Genomic DNA, 20,285 nt, shown 5'->3' with positions numbered 1-20,285 from the left:
ATCCATTCAACCATCGATGGACTTTGGAGCTCTTTCCATACTTTGGCTACTGTTGATAGTGCTGCTATAAACAGTGGGGTGCATATGTCCCTTCGAAACAGTACACCTGTATCCCATGGATAAATGCCCAGTAGTGCAATTGCTGGGTCGTAGGGTAGTTCTATTTTCAATTTTTTGAGGAACCTCCGTACTGTTTTCCAGAGTGGCCGCACCAGCTTGCATTCCCACCAACAACGCAAAAGAGATTCTCTTTCTCCGCATCCTCGCCAACATCTGTTGTTGCCTGAGTTGTTAATTTAGCCATTCTGACAGGTGTAAGGTGGTATCTCATTGTGGTTTTGATTTGTATTTCCCTGATGATGAGTGATGTTAAGCATTTTTTCATGTGTCGGTTGGCCATCTGGACGTCTTCTTTGGAAAAGTGTCTATTCATGTCTTTTGCCCATTTCTTCACTGGATTATTTGTTTTTTGGATGTTGAGTTTGATAAGTTCTTATAGATTTTGGACACTAACCCTTTACGTGATATGTCATTTGCAAATATAAAAGATTGTATTTTTAAAACTTTATAATGTAATATTAAATAATACACTAAATTAAAAAATACTTTTTTACTTTAAGTCATTTCTTATATGATGAAAAAACAATGAAATCATGAAAAAAATTTCTAAGGCTATTCAAAAATGTTCTATTTTTGTGAAAAGTGTTTGATATTCTCATATTGTATTGATACTACAATTTCAGTTTTGAGTTATTATAAAAACATTTTTTTTTTGGTTTGGTATTTACAATTCTGCAAACTTTACAAAACGATCTGATCACCCCTTATTCCCAATCATCAAGCTCTTTATCCTCTTCCTAAAGTGCCTACGCCAAGAATGTTTTCAAAACAGGTCCTTGTATTTGGCAAAAACATCTGAGGCCTTATCTATCTGAAGACCTTCTTATTGTACTACATTTTAAATGGCAACTGGATTCCATAACATTCTTAGCTCAAATTTCTTTTAGTACTTTTTGCATCAAGTGTTATGTTGAAACCTATTACTTCAATCTGAATTTTTTCCCTTTAAAGTGCTCTAAATAAGTAAATCCTCTCTTTCTGGAAGCTTTCTAGAAATCTCTGGTTATTCAATGAAGAACTGTGGCAAAGCTCAGTTGCCATGACTTAGAAAGGGCAAGCATGCAAAATGAATGGAATATTCAAATATTAATCTATATTCTTCTCAAAATATTCAAACTAGGTCTAAATTATTTATGAAATCATTTCCCTATTTACATTCTATTTTTTTTTTTTTTTTTTTGTCTTCTGATCAAAATAAATAAATAATGTATACATGTGGAAAATAACTCAAACATTACAAAAACCACTCGGAAGTCTCTTGTAATCCATAGCCCAATGACCCCTGACAAAACTCATCACTGTTAACAGTATATACTCCTTCAGATTTTTTTCTGAGCCTGTATAAACACATATATTAATATTATAGACAAAAATGAGTTAATAAAATGAACATCACTTGACTGTTTTTTTTAACTTAGTATCTCTATGTTAAACACATACTTACTTCATTCTTTAAAAGTTATACAGTGGTCCATAAATTAACTATTCCCATATCGACACATCATTTTTCACCTTTTACAAAAATGATACTATGATCATCTGTATACATATATCCACCAACTTTTAAAAATGATTTATAGCAAACAATTTCTGTAAGTGAATTTGCTGAATCAAAAGGTAAGAATATCTTGGGTCTGGGTAGTCAGTTAAGCATCCATCTAACTCTTGATTCGGCTCAGGTCATGATCTCACGGTTTGTGAGACTGAGCCCCACATGGGGCTCTGTGTTGGCAGCGTGGAGCCTGCTTGGGATTCTCTCTCTACCCCTCCCTCACTTGTGTGTGAGTGTTGACTCTCTCTCTCTCTCTCAAAAATAAACAAACAAAAAAAAGGTAAGATATCTTTAAATCTTTTATATATGGTTTTTAAAAGATAAAGCCAATTTATTATCTTTAAAATATCACACTGTGCTCAAAATTTAATCACTCAAAAGGCAGAGGAATGACAAAAGCACTTAATCCTGAACAAGAGGGAAGCGCTGGCTCCTGATGGAAAAACTTAGGGAAAAAGTGACATCCTAGACTTCATGGCTAAAAAGAAGATTCTCTGAACAAGGCAAGTCAGAAATGAGCCCTGTAATTTAGGAAAGTCAATTTCAAAAGTCTAAACATTACACATACATTCCATAGACGGCAGACCTAAAAAGAAAATATGGTTGAAACTGGATAGAAGGCTTATAATATAAAATTCTGACAGAATTAAAAAAAAATTTTTTTTAGATGCCAAGAAAGAAAAGGCTGAACAAACAACAGTAGTTGTATCTGGCATTCTCCAAGGGGTTCAAATACAAATGACTGTGTATAAAAATGAGCACATAACAGGGGCGCCTGGGTGGTTCAGTCGGTTAAGCATACGACGTCAGCTCAGGTCATGATCTCACAGTTCATGAGTTTGAACCCCATGTCAGGCTCTGTGCTGACAGCTCGGAGCCTGGAGCCTGCTTTGGATTCTGTGTCTCCCTCTCTGTGCCCCTCCCCAGCTTACTCTCTCTCTCTCTCTCTCTCTCTCTCTCAAAAATAAAACATTAAAAAAAATTTTTTTTTAAAAATGAGCACATAACCACGGATGAATACAAAAACTGACTTGAAACAGAACAAAGTCAGGAAGAGCTCAAAATCAGCTGAGGCTAAGCTAGATTCAGATCCAAGTTATCTGATCAGAACACCAACTTAGGAAAAGGAATGTTTCAAACACACAAGTTAGGCAATAATTCACAACCAAACAGTATCACAGATGGTAACTGAAAAGCATGTATAGATTGGGATGGTTACCATATTTCTGCCTGGAGTCTTAATTGAAAAAATAAATTAGTACCATCCAAAATGAAAAAAGTACATATACTGCCTTTCTTGAGTACATAATTACAGCCCAAACAATCTTGTGGTTTCATTATAGCAACAGAGTATACCGGAGTGTGATGGCTCTTGCCACAGGATCGTTACTATGAATCACAGAGAAAATTCTCTTCACAAATTCATCCACATTTAGAATCTTCTCCAAATGCTTCTCACTCTGTTGAGTAACTTTAAGGACACACAACCTCAGGAAATTGTTTCTACAAAGAAGCAGAGAAAAGGTAAATGAGACCACCTTAGGAAAGTAACATTTAATTAGGAATCAAAGCAACACATGATTTTAAATGTTAGCAACGGGGCAATGTTTTTCAATCTTATCATTTTTTCGTCTCATCACTAAAAGAGTTGAAGCCTATGCTTTGAATACAAAGCATAAGCAGTTAGCAATGCCTACAGTTCTGAGGCCAGACACCAAGAGGGTAGAGTCAGAAAGAGAAGCTGTGGAGATGAACCTCATCTCTTCAATTGTATTATAACCATGGCCGGGAGCTCAGATGGTCTTCCTCTTCTAGCAAGCTAATTCTACAAATCTCTTCTCCTTCAAGTCTGACTCGGTGTGTATATAAGTACCCGAGTGCATGAAAAATGGTGGAAAGAAGTAGGAGGGACTGGTGGGGAGAAAACAAACCAACCAACCAGCAGGGATTTATCCAGTGCTTCCATGTTTTAGGAACCTCACAGTAACATGCAATCTTGTGTTACAAAATATTAAGTCAGAAACTTCTCAAAACAACCTGTGCAAATCAGATACTTCCAAAATATACAACAATACATTAAGATCATCTTAATTTGATTTATCCTGTTCCCCAAAGAAGTACCCTCTGACTTGTGACTTCATTTGTGCTTAAAACACCACTATATTTCACACCAAAAAGTGTTGCAAACTGCCATGTGCATCCACTAAAATGGTCACTGACCACGTGGAAGTCCTAAAGCGCAAAAAGAATAAAGACCACGATATTAAACAAAGAAACGTGAACAAATACTTTAGGATGCCGAGGCTTTAAAAAGACTTACCCAACTCTGAAAACGTCAGCTAACTTTAGGAATGCAGAATTGATGAGAATAGGGAATGGATACTTCTGAAAGAGCCTGGGAAAGCGAACAACTGCTTCACATTGCTCGCCAAGCTTGCCAGATCTTAGACCTACGAAAAGCCATGAAAACAGAAGAATAGCTTACAAATCTGTGGTTACAACAAGGCAAAAATAGCAAATACCAACACAGCATTACACAGTAAAATTACTTATACCATAAAATAACATTCACAACAATTAGGTAAGGTACAATTGTAACTCATGATCTTTTATAAATAATAGGCCAGATAGTAATTTGGTAAACTGTCACTTTTAGATATAAACTAATGAAGAAGAAACAATTTTTTTAAAAAAGGTTGAGTAGTTTAAGAATATTTGGGGCCATAAAATAAGTCTCAACAAATTTAAAAGGACTGAAATCATACCTTGTTATGTTCTCTGACCATAATGGAATTAAGTTAGAAATCTCTAAGAGAAAAATATCTAGAAACTTCCCAAATATTTGGAAATTAAAAAACTTATAAATAAGCCATGGGTGAAAGGGAAATTAGAAAAATATCTTGGGGTGCCTGGCTGACTGAGTCGGTTAAGCATCCAACTCTTGATCTTGGCTCATGGTTCATGGGATCAAGCCCCACATTGGGCTCTGCACTGACAGCACGGAGCCTGCTTGGATTCCCTCTCCCTCTCTCTCTGCCCATCTCCCGCTCATGTGAGCGCCCACAGGCACTCTTCCTCTCTCTCAAAATAAATAAGCAAAAAATAAACAAACTTCACAAAGAAATGTCTTCAACTGAATGAAAAAGAAAGCACAACCTAAGGGAGGCAGCTAATGCAATTCTTCAAGAAACCTAACACTAAATGCTTTATATTAGGGAAGAAGAAAGGTTTCAAAGCAATGATGTAACAAAGGGGCCAAGATAATTCAATGTTGAAAGGATACTCTTTTTAACAAACTATCCTGGGACAACGGAATATCCATATGCAAAAATAAATAAATAAATAAAACCTTGATCCTTAATTTGCACCATACACAAAAATTAACTCAAAAATGAACCATAGGCCTAAATGTAAGAGCTAAAATTATAAACCATATGAAGAAAATACAGAGACAATCTTTATGAGCTTGGGTTAAGCAAAGACTTCTTAGATCAAACACAAAAAGCATAAACCATAAAATAAAAAAGTATTAAACTCCATCAAAATTAAAAACTTCTGCTCTTTAGGGTGCCTGAGTAGCTCAGTCGGTTAAGCGTCCACTTTGGCTCAGGTTATGATCATTCGGTTCATGGGTTCAAGTCCCACGTCGGGTTCTAACCCGACAGCTGGGAACTTGGAGTCTGCTTCAGATTCTGTGTCTCCTTCTCTCTCTCTCTGTCTCTCCCCCACTTGTGTGTACTCGCTCTCCCTCAAAAATAAATACACATTAAAAAAAAAAAAAAAACTTCTCTTCAAAAGATACTGTTAAGAGAATGAAAAGACAAGCCACATACCAGAAGAAAATATTTAGAGAACACATATCTGATAAAGGACAATGTGGAGGCCACTTTTAGGCAACAGGCTCGACCAATGGAAACCTGAGTAAGGTAAAAGGGTCCATGGTGACTATGGAGCTGAATGCAAACGGGAAGACCCACCTCAAAATATCCATAAGCCCTAGCTGACCAATGGGCTACTTATGACGAGGCCCAAGTACCAAAAAAGGAAAATTCCATATGTTCCCATGCCTCTTCACTTCCCACCCGCTTAAATCCAGTCCCCCAACTTTGCCTACTCGCTTGTCTCTCCTTTGCTATCCTGCCCCGAAGTTCTCTTGCAGTGTATTCAATAAACTTCTATCTCCTTTGTTCTGTCTTGGGTGAATTCTTACACCACCCACATCTCCAGCCTCTACCCTATAGGGTCACTCCACAGACATCATCCATACTTCTTCCGCCTCAATAAGATGACAACACGATTTTTAATTTTTATTTATTTAGTAATTTTAACGTTTATTTATTTTTGAGAGACAGAGAGACAGAGTGCGAGCGGGGACGGGGCAGAGAGAGGGGGACACAGAATCTGAAGCACGCTCCAGTCTCCAAGCTGTCAGCACAGAGCCCGACGTGGGGCTCGAACCCACGAACTGTGAGACTGTGATCTGAACTGAAGTCACATGCTTAACTGACTCAGCCACCCAGGTAACCCTAGAAGACAACCTGATTTATTTATTTATTTATTCATTTATTTTAATTTTTTTTTTTAATTTTACATTTATTGATTTTTGAGAGACATAGTGAGACAGAGCATGAGCCGGGGGTGGGGGCGGGGAGGGGGGGGAGAGAGAGAGAGAGAACAAGACACAGAATCTGAAGCAGGCTCTAGGCTCTGAGCAAGTGTTCAGCACAGAGCCCCATGCGGGGCTTGAACCCATGAACTGTGAGATCATGACCTGAGCTGAAGTCAAATGCTCAACCGACTGAGCCACCCAGGCACCCCACAACCTGATTTTTTTTAAATGGGCAAGATATGAAGAGATATTTCATTAAAGAACAAATATAAATGGCACGCACATGCAAGTTAACAGATGTTCAACACGGCTGGTCATCAGGGAAATGTAAATTAAAAACCACATTAAGATGGCAGTACATACCCACTAGAACGGCAAAAAATGTTATGACAGACAATAGCAAGTGCTAATGAGGCTATGGAGCAACTATAACTCTCATATATTGCTGGTGGGAATACAAAACTATACAACTCCTTGGAAAACAGTTTGGTTGTTTTTTATAAAGGTGATCATTTACCTACTGTCCACTCAGCAATCCTACTTCTAAATATTTACCCAGGAGCATTGAGAATATTCGTCTGTACAAATACCTGTATACAACTGCTCACAGTAGCTTTATTCATAATGGCCACCAATTGGAAAAAACCCAAATGTCCATCAACTGGCGAATAAATAAACAAACTGTGGTCTATCCACACAAGGGACTACCACTCAGCAATAAAAAGAAAACAAATGCTGCTTCATGCAACAACATGGGTAGATCTCAAAATCACTAGGCTAAGTAAAAGAAGTCAGACCCAAAAAAGACTACAAAACTTTAAGACTGTTTTATATGACATTCAAGGAAAGGCAAAACTTTGGGACAGAGAACAGATCAGTAATTGTCAGGGGCTTGAGAGAGAAAATTGACTGCAAAGGGGTACAGGGAAAGTTTTTGGGGTGAAGGAAATGTTTTATATCTTTTTTTTTTTAAGTTTATTTATTTTGAGAGAGAGAAAGAGAAAAAGAACAGGGAGAGCTTGAGCGGGGGAGGGGGGAGAGAGAGAATCCCAGGCATGCTCCTTGTTGTCCATGCAGGCAGAATGTGGGGCTCGAACTCACTAACCATGAGACCACAACCTGAGCCGAAATCAAGAGTCAAATGCTCAACCAACTGAGCCACCCAGGCACCCCAGAAACATTCTATGTCTTGACTGTGGTAGTGGTTTCATGACTGCATGCATTTGGTGAATTTAATTATACATAAATTATACCTCAATTAATCTGATTTTTTTAACATAAAAAAAAAGCAACCAACAAATTATAAAGTTAATGTTCAATTCCTGAAAAAATATTCATTTAGAATGAGTATCTTAATATGGTATTAATATAATCAGCTTCAAATATTTCTTTTTTTTAGTATTTTAGCATTTACAAAATGCTAATTATATATATCTAAATCTGGGCAAGAATAGGGGCGCTACAATCTCTCTGTTCAGTAAAGTCTGCTCGCTGTTAGAAAATGACAAAGAAAATACTCATCTGAGGACTCTTTACTGGGTGTGACTACGCTTCAATACAAAAGACAATCAGAGTAAATCTGCACAGGCAATTCCTACAACGTATTAATGGTTTGAGTTTTGTAAACGCACTCTTGTTGGTTATTTGGTACTTGGAATATATTTCCTTGTAGGAAAAAAAAAAGCACTGTCAGCACTCATCATATTCCAGAATCCAATAACAACTTATAATAAAAGTTCCCATGGGAAAATTCAAATTTCTAATTGAGATATTTAGAACATATCCCTTCTTTGCCTGCTCCCCCTTTCCTCTGCCCCCCACCTCCATACATATAAGAACTGCCATTAAAGCTCTAGAACTCTTCTCCCAACCAAACACACCTTGCCAGTGGAAATGTTCTAGGTACCTGGCAATGGCTCATGTAGGCTTAAAAGCTTTTCTAAAGGCCTGACTTGACAGAGGGTTCCAGAGACACACACACAGGGCAGTAAAGACAAAAGGGAAGGGGAGATAAGGAAGGGCAAGTCTGAGGATGCAGGTGAAGAGAACAGAGAAGTAACAGATATGTTTGTGCACGTGTGCTAGGGGAACCTATTGGGATGATGCACAGCCATTGAACTTTTTTCCTCCTCTTCTCTCTGCCAGTAGTTCAGTGACGCAAAAGGGAGTAAAATTCTGTTTGTAATGAATTAAACCTTGGTTGGGATGAAAAACGTAAAGTAGGAGACAGCCCATGTAGAGGGAGTTTCCTGACAGAATATGATCTGTTTTACATTCCCTTAAAAAGCAAAATCACAGATTACACTGATTTGTTTAAACATGGTGATTTAAAATGCACCAAAGATAATTTTGAATTTGGCCAGAGAAATGTTTTGATTTCTCTAATACTGTCTAATTTTATTTCTTTAAGATAAAATATACCCTCATTCCTGTAACAGAGCCAACCAAAATAAATAAGTAAAAGAAGAGTCAATTTCTTGCTTATTTTCTGATGTAAGAGCTTTTGGAAAAAGGAAACAAGAAGCTAGGTTGACTCTGAGGGACAGAAGCTAAGGTTCAAGGGAAGAGGAAAATGCACGAAGACCTAGGATTTGGCAACAATCCTAAGCTGGGGCTATGGTACCCATCTTGCTTGCTCTGGGCCAGTTTCAATTTCATAATAAACCAAGCACCTGAAAATGGGCACTCAGCACAATCAGATCATGTAAGAAGGGCTGTTCACTTTATTTCTGTTGCTAGCTACAACCAACCTGAGGAAGAATGCCCTGATCATAAGACCAACGATCGTGAGAATGCCACTATAAAAACAGATATTAAGGTGTAGGGATGTGATTGCTGTTTCTACATCTTTCTTTGTATTCTCCCACCAAAGAAACGGAGCTCTCCTTCTTTTTTATTTTTTAAATGTTCATTTTTGAGAGAGAGAGAGTGAGTGTGCACTCACGAGTGGGGAAGGGGCAGACAGAGAGGGAGAGAGAGAATCTCAAGGAGGCTCCACACTGTCAGCGCAGAGCCCAATGAGGGGCTCGATCTCATGAATCATGAGATCATGACCTGAGCTGAAATCAAGAGTTGGACGCTCAACTAAATGAGCCACCTTTTATCTCCATTTTAAAGATGACACAGGCAAAGACTTGTTAAGCAACTTGCCCAAGGAACAAAAGCTAATAAATGGCAGATGCGGGATTCAAGTCCTGGCAATCTGGCTCCAGAGCCTATGGTCCTAAACTATGAAGCTAAAATACATCTGTAGCACGCAACTAGAGAGTAGAAGTTAAGATTTAAAAAGGGATTCTTTGATTATGATTTTAGAGTGCTCTAATTCTGAGGGATAACAAATTCTAGGGAACTGAGGAAGAATAACATAAATTATGGTAAACTTGGGGGTTGTTATGTACATGAATCAAGTCTTCAAAACAACACACATTTCCAGGCAGCATGTATCAGTCAGAGTTCTTAGCTTCAAGCCACACAAGCTAACTGGCTGATTAGGCAGAACAGGAGTTTATTAAAAACCTAATAAACAGTTTCGAGGCTAAACAGCTAAGAACACCTAATACTACACTGCCAGACTGATGAGATGAGAAGTCTTGTTGCTGGGAAACTCGGGATGCAACTATTAGCTCTGCTGTCATCCAGGAACGCTGTAGCCATTGCTGCCGTTACTGTCCACTCACACCGCAGCCACGGTCACTGCCAGGGCACGGAACTGTGAGTGTGCCCTCAAGTACATCTTCGTGCATTGCTAACCTCCTGTATCACAGAGCCCAGAGGAGGTCTCTCTGACTGGCAGAGCTGAGTTCACATCTCGCGCTTTGCAAAGTTAACTAGAAAGGTGAGTTTTGGCTTCCACTCTGGTGAGACAGGGCTCTTGGTGTGAGTCATTCCTCAAGCACAGGAGGAGCGATCACAAGATGTTAAGTGACCACCAACATGACTAATACCCACCACAAAGAACACTGCTAATACACATTACCATCCAAGCACGTTTTAAGAGAGTTTGGTATGTACGTTCGCTTTAGCTGAGGGGTGAGGATGATTTAAAATGGAACCATAACACGTATGTATCTTGAAGTGTATTCATTAAAAATGGGGGTAGGGAAGAAGAAATACCAACATAAGTATGCACCACACATTGTAAGATAACCTAACATCCCACAGCTTAATAAATTGATCACGGCAAGTCTCAGTAAATTATATTTATGTTTTTAAATTTTTTTTTTCAACGTTTTTTATTTATTTTTGGGACAGAGAGAGACAGAGCATGAACGGGGGAGGGGCAGAGAGAGAGGGAGACACAGAATCGGAAACAGGCTCCAGGCTCCGAGCCATCAGCCCAGAGCCTGACGCGGGGCTCGAACTCACGGACCGCGAGATCGTGACCTGGCTGAAGTCGGACGCTTGACCGACTGCGCCACCCAGGCGCCCCCAGTAAATTATATTTAAAAAGCGGGAACAGAAACAACAGAAATGATAGTCAACTCAACTGATAATGAACAATAAAACATCCTTCACCCAAATTTCATAAATTGTCTATAACTGTGTATGGTGGGATGTATGCAATACCGTACAGCCAGAATAGTAATTCGGAATCATAAACAAATTAGCTTTATTTTATGAATACCAACTTTCAGTAATATTTAAGGATGCAGTTTGTAAGTTACAAAATCGTCAAAACAGTAGCTCTTACCCACATATAAAAATGAGTCTATGGATTTCAGTAAGAACTGAAGAAGGGCCTTGGGTTTTTGGAATAGTTCACGACCCATCAAGTAATCACCAATCAGGAATTGAGATGTTAAGACTTTCAATTCCACGTGACCTTCCTACAGGTCCACCTCTTGATACTCTCAGGCTAAATATGGTCTGATGGTACAGATCTCAAGAGAGAATCTGGTTGACTCAGTGTGGGTCACATGTCCCCTTCTGAATCAGTCAGTTCTGGCATGGAATGGGTCACCTGGTACAGACTTTGTCGCAGAGGCCTCTCTCTTGAGCAGGGGATATGGAGATACTTCCACAGCCTCGTGTTTGTTTATCGTAACACCAACTACATCTGTGCCAAAATGGACAGTGTAATAGCAATCTGTGGTTTTCAGTCTGAGAACTCACAGGTTTGGAATACAGGTGAGGTGATAGCATCTAAGGGGAAAATAAGGGAAGATAAATAGTTGTCCTGATTTGTATCAGTTTTCTATTTCATAAATTTTTCAAAGAGCACGCCTCAAAATTTCATGCAGCAGTAAGTTCACCAACACCTCAAGCAGCAACTCCATCTCTTATATTTCCTCTCTTCCCATAGCTCAGCTGCAAGAAAGGGAACCACTCCCTTCCTGGTTGCTCTTTCACCTCATCCTTTCCAAGGCCAACCTTACAGGAATCGGGCTGAGTGATGTCATTTAAAGGAGACTCCTTTTCACTCAGGGTGAAGGAGATCTTGCGTAGGTTTTCCTAAATCATTAGGACACTTTCTGTCAGTTCAGACTATGCAGAAGTTATATTAATGAGAAAGTTATACTGATCAATGTAAACGAGATATGTCCTTTATAATGCCCGGATTAATGATTATCCATATTCTGAAATGTGGCAGATAAATTTAAGTTATACTTGATTATAACATTTAACTCCGTATGTGCTTAGTCTTCACAGCTCAGTCAGCATGGTTATCAGCTAAAAACTCTGAAAAAGGGACATACCACCGAAAGACCTCTACAAAGCAGCTAGAGTGATCACTAAAAATGTAAACCAATCTCATGTCAGTCCTCTGCTTAAAAATTTTCAGTGTCTTCTCAATGCACTTGGCATAAAATCCAAACTTCTTGTCCTGACTAACAAGGCCATATATGATTTAGCCCTGTTTCCTTCTTAAAGCTGTACTGTTCACTAATATAGCCCCAAGTCCAAGTACAGTGACTAACACAATGTAGGCGATCTGTAAATATTTGCTGAGTGAATGAATGGCTATCACCTGATTACTTTTCTGTGTTACTAACTACATCTGGAAGGAATGGACTTGTGTCAGCTTCAAAATGGCATCCATTTATTCCTAGAGAGATCAGAAACAAATGGCTTAACTGCCATGCTTGCTCAAAAGGCTCAGAACAAAGTGCAAGAAATCATAAATGACATCTCCCAAGTGTGCATCTTAGGACACGAGTGCCACAGACATTTCCTTATAATGGAGTTCAAGTGTCACATCTGTACATCTAACTGCCTACACAACATCTCCATTTGGATGACTAAGAGATGTTTCAAATTTAGCAGTCCCAAACTGATTTCACTTTCATCCACTCAGTAAATGGCAATACATACTTCTAGTAGATCAGACCAAACACCTCTAAGTTTTTTCCTGACCACTAATTCTCACATTCTCATCACATTCATTAGCTAATCTTATTGGCTCTACCTTCAGAATATATCCAGAATCTCAGCACTTCACATATCTTCACTGAAATCACCCTGGACCAAACCACTATTGTCTTCTTCCTGGATTGTGACAATTGCCTCACTAGTTTCCCCACTTCCATCCCTGGCTCTCCCACTTCAATGTACTCTCAACACAGCAGTCAGACTGATCCTTCTCAAAATTAAGTCAGATATGCCACAGCTGTGCTGAAAATTCCCTATGGTTTCCCATCTCAGAATTAAAGCCAATCATTTCAATGGCTTGTATTGCCCTACACGAACTGACTCCTGGCTATCTTTTTATCTTCACTGTCTATCACTCTGCTCCAGAAACAGCATGCAAAACAGGCTCCAACCTCAGGGCCTTTGCACTTGCTGTTCCTCTATTTGACCAGTAAGGCCTGTCCCTCACTATCTGACATAAAATAACAAACCAGGGGCACCTGGGCAGCTCAGGTAAGCGTCAGACTTAGACTTAGGTCATGATCTCACAGTTTGTGGGTTCAAACTCCACGTTGGGCTCTGTGCTGACAGCTCAGAGCCTGGAGCCTGCATTGGATTCTGTGTCTCCCTCTTTCTCCCTGCCCCTCCCCCACTCACATGCTGTCTCTCTCAAAAGTAAATAAAAGTAAAAAATAAATAAATTAAATAACCAACCCCAATCCCACACCCAGTTTTCTCCAGCCCCCTTCATTAGTTTCACTTTTCTTTACAGTATGTATCACTGCCTGTCACAATATATGCTTAATATATTTGCTTATTGCCTGTTTTCTCTGTCCCAAATATAAGCTCTACAGATGCAGAGGCTTCATTTTGTTGTGTCACTGTTTCCCTAGCACAAAGCCTGATGAAATAAGTTGTGTGTGTGAATGTGAGTGTACATTTTGGGGGGTGCAAGGGAGGGACATGAAGAGGAGCTATGGACTAAGAACCTCCTATTAAAATACTTGAGAAACTATTCCTTGGAATACAATTTGGGGAACTCTGGTCTAGACGTTTGGGAATTAAAACAAAGTCAGAACTTGTAGCCTTCTGACCCTATGACCTTTGGCTCATAAAACAGAAATACTTTAACAGATACAGGATGAAATGACTCAATAGTTAAAATACTAAACTATATTCTAATGAAACTGGCCATTCCTGTAATCTAATTTCATAACAGCTTTAAAAGGGGAGCATGGTGAAGCGAAAAAGAACAAAAGTTTTGTTCTTTTTTTTTTTTAATGTTTATTTATTTTTAAGAGAAAGAGAGAGCACGAGTGGGGGAAGGGCAGAGAGCGAGGGAGACACAGAGTCCGAAGCAGGTTCCAGGCTCTGAGCCGGCAGCACAGAGCCCGACGCGGGGCTCAAACTCACCAACTGTGAGATCATGACCTGAGCCAAAGTCGGACCGTCAACCGACTGAGCCACCCAGGCGCCCCCACAAGTTTTGTTCTTATATTGTTCAAATTATCTTTCTGAGCCTGAGACATCTGGGGAATACTCACCTGGGGTACTGCTGGGAGACTTGAACACGATCACTTGCTTAATACCTAGGACTGACTGCCGGTTTATAGTTAAACACTCAATAATCATGCATTCATTTCTTACAGATATGAAATACCGTAGGCTATATCAACTTCTAAAAAGCAAAAATTGTGTTATATATTTTTTAACACAATGTCAAATTTTTAGGAATTCTAGATTTCTCAACTTCTTCAGAGCCTGATCCTGATCTTTGTTCTACAATCACTGTCCTACTGTCATGAGCCCACCTGGACCAGAGTGGTAGAAAATGTCTTCAGAATTGGTAGAGTTATGAGATATCCAGACCTGCAACTTTCACTGGGAAATAGGAAGGAATTTCCAGAATGAAAAGATTATGTGGTGTTTAAAAATCACATTTACTATTATAATTTCATATTTCATAGGGGAAACAGCTCACGGCTTTGGTAAGAGAAAGCAAAGCCCAGCATCATTTTCTTGGCTGATGAGGATGTACTAAAGATAATGTGACTCAACCAAAGGAATATCTCATTAGAGTGCTGTGACATCTTTATGTTGATCAAAAGAAGTTAAAAGCTTTTTCTGGTAAACTCTTATCTAGACCTACCTACTAGAAATGTTTACAGGTTAAAAAACAAAAAAACGAAATCCCATAAAGTTGACAGAGTGTCCACGTTAGAGAGCTGGGAAATGGCTCAAAGTGGACTTAAAGACACATCCTTCTAAGCTGTAGTCCCAATCCTCGATAAAGTATACATTGGCTCTGGTCAATGAAGAATTAACTGTATACCAGGTGACAAAACGTTTCCTCCATTCAATAAAAATCACTGAAGTACACTGAAAGAAAGGTTTAATACTTTAGTTCTTTACCGTCAAATATTTGCCTTTGCCTCCCACATCCATCTCTAAGAAGGCATATCTCTTTAGCATTTAATAAAGGCTTCCTTTGCATACAATTACATCAATATTTACAACAGTCTTGCCAGCTCAATGGTACTGAACCCACTTTGGAGACAAAATACCTAGGTTAGGTGAACTTAGGTGACCTGTCCATGATAATAAAATTAGTGGCATTGGAATTTGACTCAGTCTAACTCCAAAGCTCCTTCGACTACACCAAGCAGCCCTCGCACCTCTCACCCCTTCTCCGACAGGAAAAGAGAACTCGTGGAATTTACAAAAAAAGGGGCGATGCTTTTTGGATTTTTTTAGCCATATTTAATCTGCCTAGTAACCCGTAGGTAACAGAGTTACAGAAATAAAATACAACGCTATAAAGTGGGTGTAAGATTATTATTTAGCACTCCTGGTGAAGACCTTGTCTCAACTGAACGTACTGAAAAACAATTTCACAATTTAAATTTAGCATTTTTACAAACTGCTTGGAAAAGCGGGGAACTGTGCCCTCAAGTGATCAAATCGGGCCCATCACTGGAGCTCGCTACTTGTTCAACTGGTGCAAAGCCAAGCCAGCAACATTGCAATTTTCCTGCAATCTACCAGGGCTGCAAAAGCTCTGGATTCACCAAAAGCATGGGTGCCCGCCCCCACCCTCTTTCCCTCTCCCAGGAAAACTAGGCGCATGCGCCTGTCCGGCGGCCACCACCGCCTGGTGGCGCCAGTGCCCCCCACACCCGTTTCACCCGCTCAGCCCGCTCTTTCGAATACCTTTGTCTAATTCCATAAGGGCAGAGTTAGCATCCAGCTCCTGTTCGCCATAGCCGGCATCTGCCAGGAAAGACTTAGTTGAGTTTGACGCCATGACCCGAATAGTTACTCGACTAGCCTATTTAAAAAGATTGCAAACTCTGCCCCAGCACCGCCATCTTCTTCCACCACCTCGCGGATTTTTCCTCCGCGCTATGTCAAGCCCTGTTACGCATGCGCCCTGGTCTCCCCGCCGTTCGCCAGCGCCTCTGCGGCCCCCCGCGCAGGCGCTCAGGGAGCTCCAGAACTCTGGGTTCCCGCGGCTCGGAGAAAAGGAGGCGGGGATTGGAAGGGGGAAGTGACTCGGAGGCGCCCGGACGCCGCGGTGAGAGCCAATCAGAGGGCGTGACGTCAGTTTGGCGGGGAGTTTGGTGGCCGGGGCTTACAGTGGCGGGAGTTGGAGGCAATAACTAGTCGTGTTCAGAGGGGCGCAAGCTACGATTTCTGCAGAACCTAGGGGCATTTCCACGGCTTTTCCTGCAGTTGAACCTTTTCCTCTGGCCCAGATGCTTTTCAATTCGGTGCTCCGCCAGCCCCAGTTCGGCGTCCCGAGAAATGGTGAGTAACGGCCCTAACCGCTACTTGTTGCTGGCGGGCTTCACCTCCCCCGAACAACACCGCGGACCAAGGCCGACTCCAACTCTGTTTCCCAGCCCCCGAGTTCTCCCACGGCCAAAGTGAGTTCGTGTTAGTGAGAACTACTGAAGAAAGCTGCACTTTCCTGTCCTTGGGACACTTTTAATCGTAATCGGGAGTTTTTAAATTGTAATACGGGCCGACGGAGGGAGGAAAGTTGAATCGGCTGGCCTTCTTTACGGCTTCTGTCTATATTGCACATTAACTGGACAATGCGTGCATTTGAGTGTGTGTGTGTGCGGTTTAACAGCTTTGTGAGATCTTCAAGACTCATTTACGGATCCATTTGTTAATTCATTGATTCATTTGTTGTAGAACTTAGTAAGCCCTACTGTTTGCTGTATATGCTGGTGAATATGATTCGCTATTAAAGAACTCAGTCAAGCAGAGAAGACAGAACATCTGCTTCCAGCATGGTCAAAAAAAAATGTTCCCCCTGATTACTGCATGTGCATAAAAATTCGAAATTACACAGTGAAAAATGCCCTTAACCACATCCCCCAGAGATAATCACTGATAGTAGATTAAAGTATATTATTACAAATGTTTTCCGATGCCAAGGTAGTATGTATTGTTGTTTACAGAAATGGGATTAAAATGCTTTGTTTCGTTTTTCACTGTAGCGGTATAACTTGGGGATGTTTCTGTGTTAGTGGTATGTAGAAATCCAACTTACTCGCTACAGTTGTTGGGGTTCCTTAGGTTAAAACATTGGCAATAGGAGTTTTGAGCTCAGGTTTGAGTATCATCAACCTGAAACTTCCTGGTAAGTTTCTGACCAGGGAGTTACTACCCAGACTGAGGTTGGATAGAAATGAAAGCCCATTCATTTAAAAGGGGACTAGGTCTTCTTTCCCCCTTGACATCATGTGGAAAACAAAGAATCTGAGAAGGGAACTTTTTATATTATTAAGGCAAAGGTCTAGGAAAAGGATATTGAGAAGTAGTAGACTGAGGAATAGTCCCTCCGTTTCTTGCCCCCATTCTGAACTTTGTATCATCCTTACCTACTGCCCCCTTGTATATTTTTCTGATGGTACTCGAAATGACCCTCTCTGACTCTCCTGGGACCTTGCTTAAGTACCTTCTCTGTGCCCTGTGTCCTGAGTGGCAGTACTGCCCAGTGGATAAGAGCTCTGTCTTTGGAGTTAAACTGCCTGAGTTTTAATTCCAGCCGAGTCCTTACTATCTGTGAGACCTGAGGCAAGCTATTGGGGCTATATTTAGCCCCTATTTTGTAACAGATTTTTTCCTCATTCTCTCAGTATATCTGTCTACTTCCGCTCTCTCTCTCATTCACAAATACTCATTTATTGTTATGTGTCAGACTCTGAAATTCATTCATTGTTACATACTATGCCCTGAGTTTTGTAGGACCTTCTTCTTTCCCTTTCCATGTTGGCGTTCCATTCTAGGCCCCTTTTCTCCTTCTGCCTACTCCTATGGATGATCATAGCCACAACCAGGCCTTCTTCCCCTACTACCTGCAACCTTCCATTCCCTATACTTTACATCCATTCCTATAAAAGCTGTGTGAGTATCTTCACCCGGCAGGTCAGTCTCACAAACATCTCAGACTCAAGTACTCAAAACGGATCTTTTTTCCCAAACCTGCTCTATTACCTACTTTAGGGAGTGGTCCCATTATTTGAAACTAGTCTTCTTAGCCAGAAACTTGAGTCAATCAAAATTCCTCTGTTGTCCACAAGATACAGAAAGTTCTCTTAAAACCTCTTGAATCTGTCCTCTCTATTCCCACTGATTTTGCCTCATCAGTGTATCTTGGATCTGTTCTATGCTTACCATTCCATTTCCACTGGGTCCTGATAACTTCTTGTCTGTACTAAATAACAAGTTTCCTAAATGGTCTCTTAGTTTCTCTCTCTCCAGTTTATGCTCCACATTGCTGCTAACAGTCTTTCTAAAGTGGAAATCTGATTACTCCTCTATTTTTAAATTGTTATCTAAAAGTTTTTATCATAGGTTTAAACTTACTGAAATTTTAAAATAAAAAATTAAAATGTATCTAATAGAATATAAAAACTAGTGATTTGATGATCACATCAATCATTTTTTTAAAATATGAACAAACACTTTAACTGCCATATTTTGCATGTACAGTTGAACCTTGAGCAACATGGGGGTTAGAGTCATCAATGCCACGCAGTCAAGATTCCACCATAACTTTTGACTTCTCCACAGCTTTACTAATAGCCTCCTGTTAACCGAAGGAAGCCTTACCAATAACATAGTTAACGCACGCTTTCTATGTTATGCGTATTATATACTGTATTTTTACGATAAAACTAGAGAAAAGTTATTATTAAGAAAATCATTAGGAAGAGAAAATTCATTTACAGTACTGTATTTGTCAAAAAAAATCCACATGTCAAGGGACTTGCACAGTTCAAACCTGTGTTCAAGGTCAGCTATAGTTGCTTTTTCTCTTGATTTTATTTCCACTGTCTTTCACAGGATTTATCCTAATGTAATTTGATTCTAGGCTTGAAAAGTTATTTTACTGACCACACTGTCAAAATTTTCTGTAATCATAAGGCTCTAAGTGTCAAGAGTTTCTTCTGAATTGTTACAGTTATTAGTATGCAAGTTATCAAAACAATATGGACTATTAATTTTGGTAAGTAATTATGAAGCAAAAAGTAAAATTTCATTGGAAGTATATCTTAAAGAGATGGATTGGGCTATTTATGATGCCTTTATTAAAGGAATTATCCTATTATCTCTTAGTTGGAGTCCCATAAGTTTTTATACTTTGGATCAACACAAGTTTTAAGATTGGGACATGGAAATGCCTTTCTTTTGAAAAGTAGAAGAAAGACAGTGATGAAGGGAGAGGAGGGAAAAGAGCCACAACCTTCTCAGACATTATAGAAATGCACATATATCAAATGATTCACTGAAAACTCTCATATCTTAGATACTTCTTGAAAAATTGGCGTGTAATTCTAGGGGCTTAAATTGTACATCGAGGAAAGAACAGGCTTTTCCAAGTGTGTGTTATGGGGGAAAGAATTATACATTCGTATTGGAAACTGCAAAGCACAATAAGGATCCAACAGTTGGGTTAAGAGAGCCGTCTACAACTGTTTGTTATAGGGAGTGCAGAAATGTAAGGGTGGATAGGGACAAGTTACCAAGCCCTGTTAGGCCTTTTGTGCATATTAGTTCATAAGCAGTGAGGTAGAGTTTGAAGGAGTCCCTGTGTAATTGCAGAGAATTGCATCTCCAGAGCTTATCCTGTTCAGTTCTGCCTAAATTGTTCAAGACTTGGTCCTCTAGACTCTTTGTGTTGCAATCATTAGATTATTATATTTTTTAATCCCAAACCACAAGTGTACATTTACATGACTTTAGAATACAGGTTTTTGTTTTAAAATTCATCCTGTAGATGTATATTTTACAACATAACTGTTGTATTCTTCCTTTAATGGTCTTTTAATGGCTTATTTACCCTGATACCTGACCTTGAGGTAATATCCCCGGGAATAATGACTAAATCTGGATTGTATTCTTTGCTTCTTTTGTACCGATTCTTTCCGGTTATCTCTAGGAACACCAAAGCTAGATGTGTCTGAGGTATGTCAGACTAAGAGGTCTTCTCCAAACAGTATTTTTGATGAAAGTGGAAATTAAAAGTACCCTAAAATGTAAGAGGGTTTATTAATTATTTAGACAGCTCTCAATAGAATGTAACTTCATTGTCCTCTGGTGCTTAATAAACATTTAGTTCTCAGTTCTCAGTTTAAAATA

The 20,285-nt window shown here is 39.7% G+C and overlaps 2 protein-coding genes across 8 annotated transcripts in view; one reads left to right on the top strand and one right to left on the bottom strand.

Moving 5' to 3' along the window:
• The window catches only part of INTS7 (integrator complex subunit 7), a 92,422-nt gene extending 76,365 nt beyond the window's left edge, over positions 1 to 16,057 (bottom strand). Inside the window, exons 1-3 of the mRNA XM_042924937.1 lie at positions 15,840 to 16,057; positions 3,993 to 4,122; positions 3,029 to 3,175 (exon numbers count right to left, since the gene is read on the bottom strand). Coding sequence (XP_042780871.1) covers positions 3,029 to 3,175; positions 3,993 to 4,122; positions 15,840 to 15,933 — 371 coding nt within the window. The 5' untranslated portion in view covers positions 15,934 to 16,057. The remainder of the gene's footprint in view (positions 1 to 3,028; positions 3,176 to 3,992; positions 4,123 to 15,839) is intronic.
• A 150-nt stretch (positions 16,058 to 16,207) lies between these two features.
• The window catches only part of DTL (denticleless E3 ubiquitin protein ligase homolog), a 48,668-nt gene continuing 44,590 nt past the window's right edge, over positions 16,208 to 20,285 (top strand). For 4 of the 7 annotated variants that reach the window (XR_006198767.1, XM_042924942.1, XM_042924939.1 and 1 more), the window contains exon 1: positions 16,209 to 16,436. Coding sequence is in view for 5 of the 7 variants with exons in the window: in XM_042924942.1 (XP_042780876.1) it covers positions 16,385 to 16,436 (52 nt within the window). In the remaining 2 variants the exon portion in view is untranslated. The other 3 variants (XM_042924940.1, XM_042924943.1, XM_042924944.1) reach the window with 3 other exon arrangements.

This window comes from Panthera leo, chromosome F3 (genome assembly GCF_018350215.1).
Source record: "Panthera leo isolate Ple1 chromosome F3, P.leo_Ple1_pat1.1, whole genome shotgun sequence".
Taxonomy (NCBI): Eukaryota; Metazoa; Chordata; class Mammalia; order Carnivora; family Felidae; genus Panthera; species Panthera leo.
This window is presented reverse-complemented; position numbering and strand designations above follow the sequence as displayed.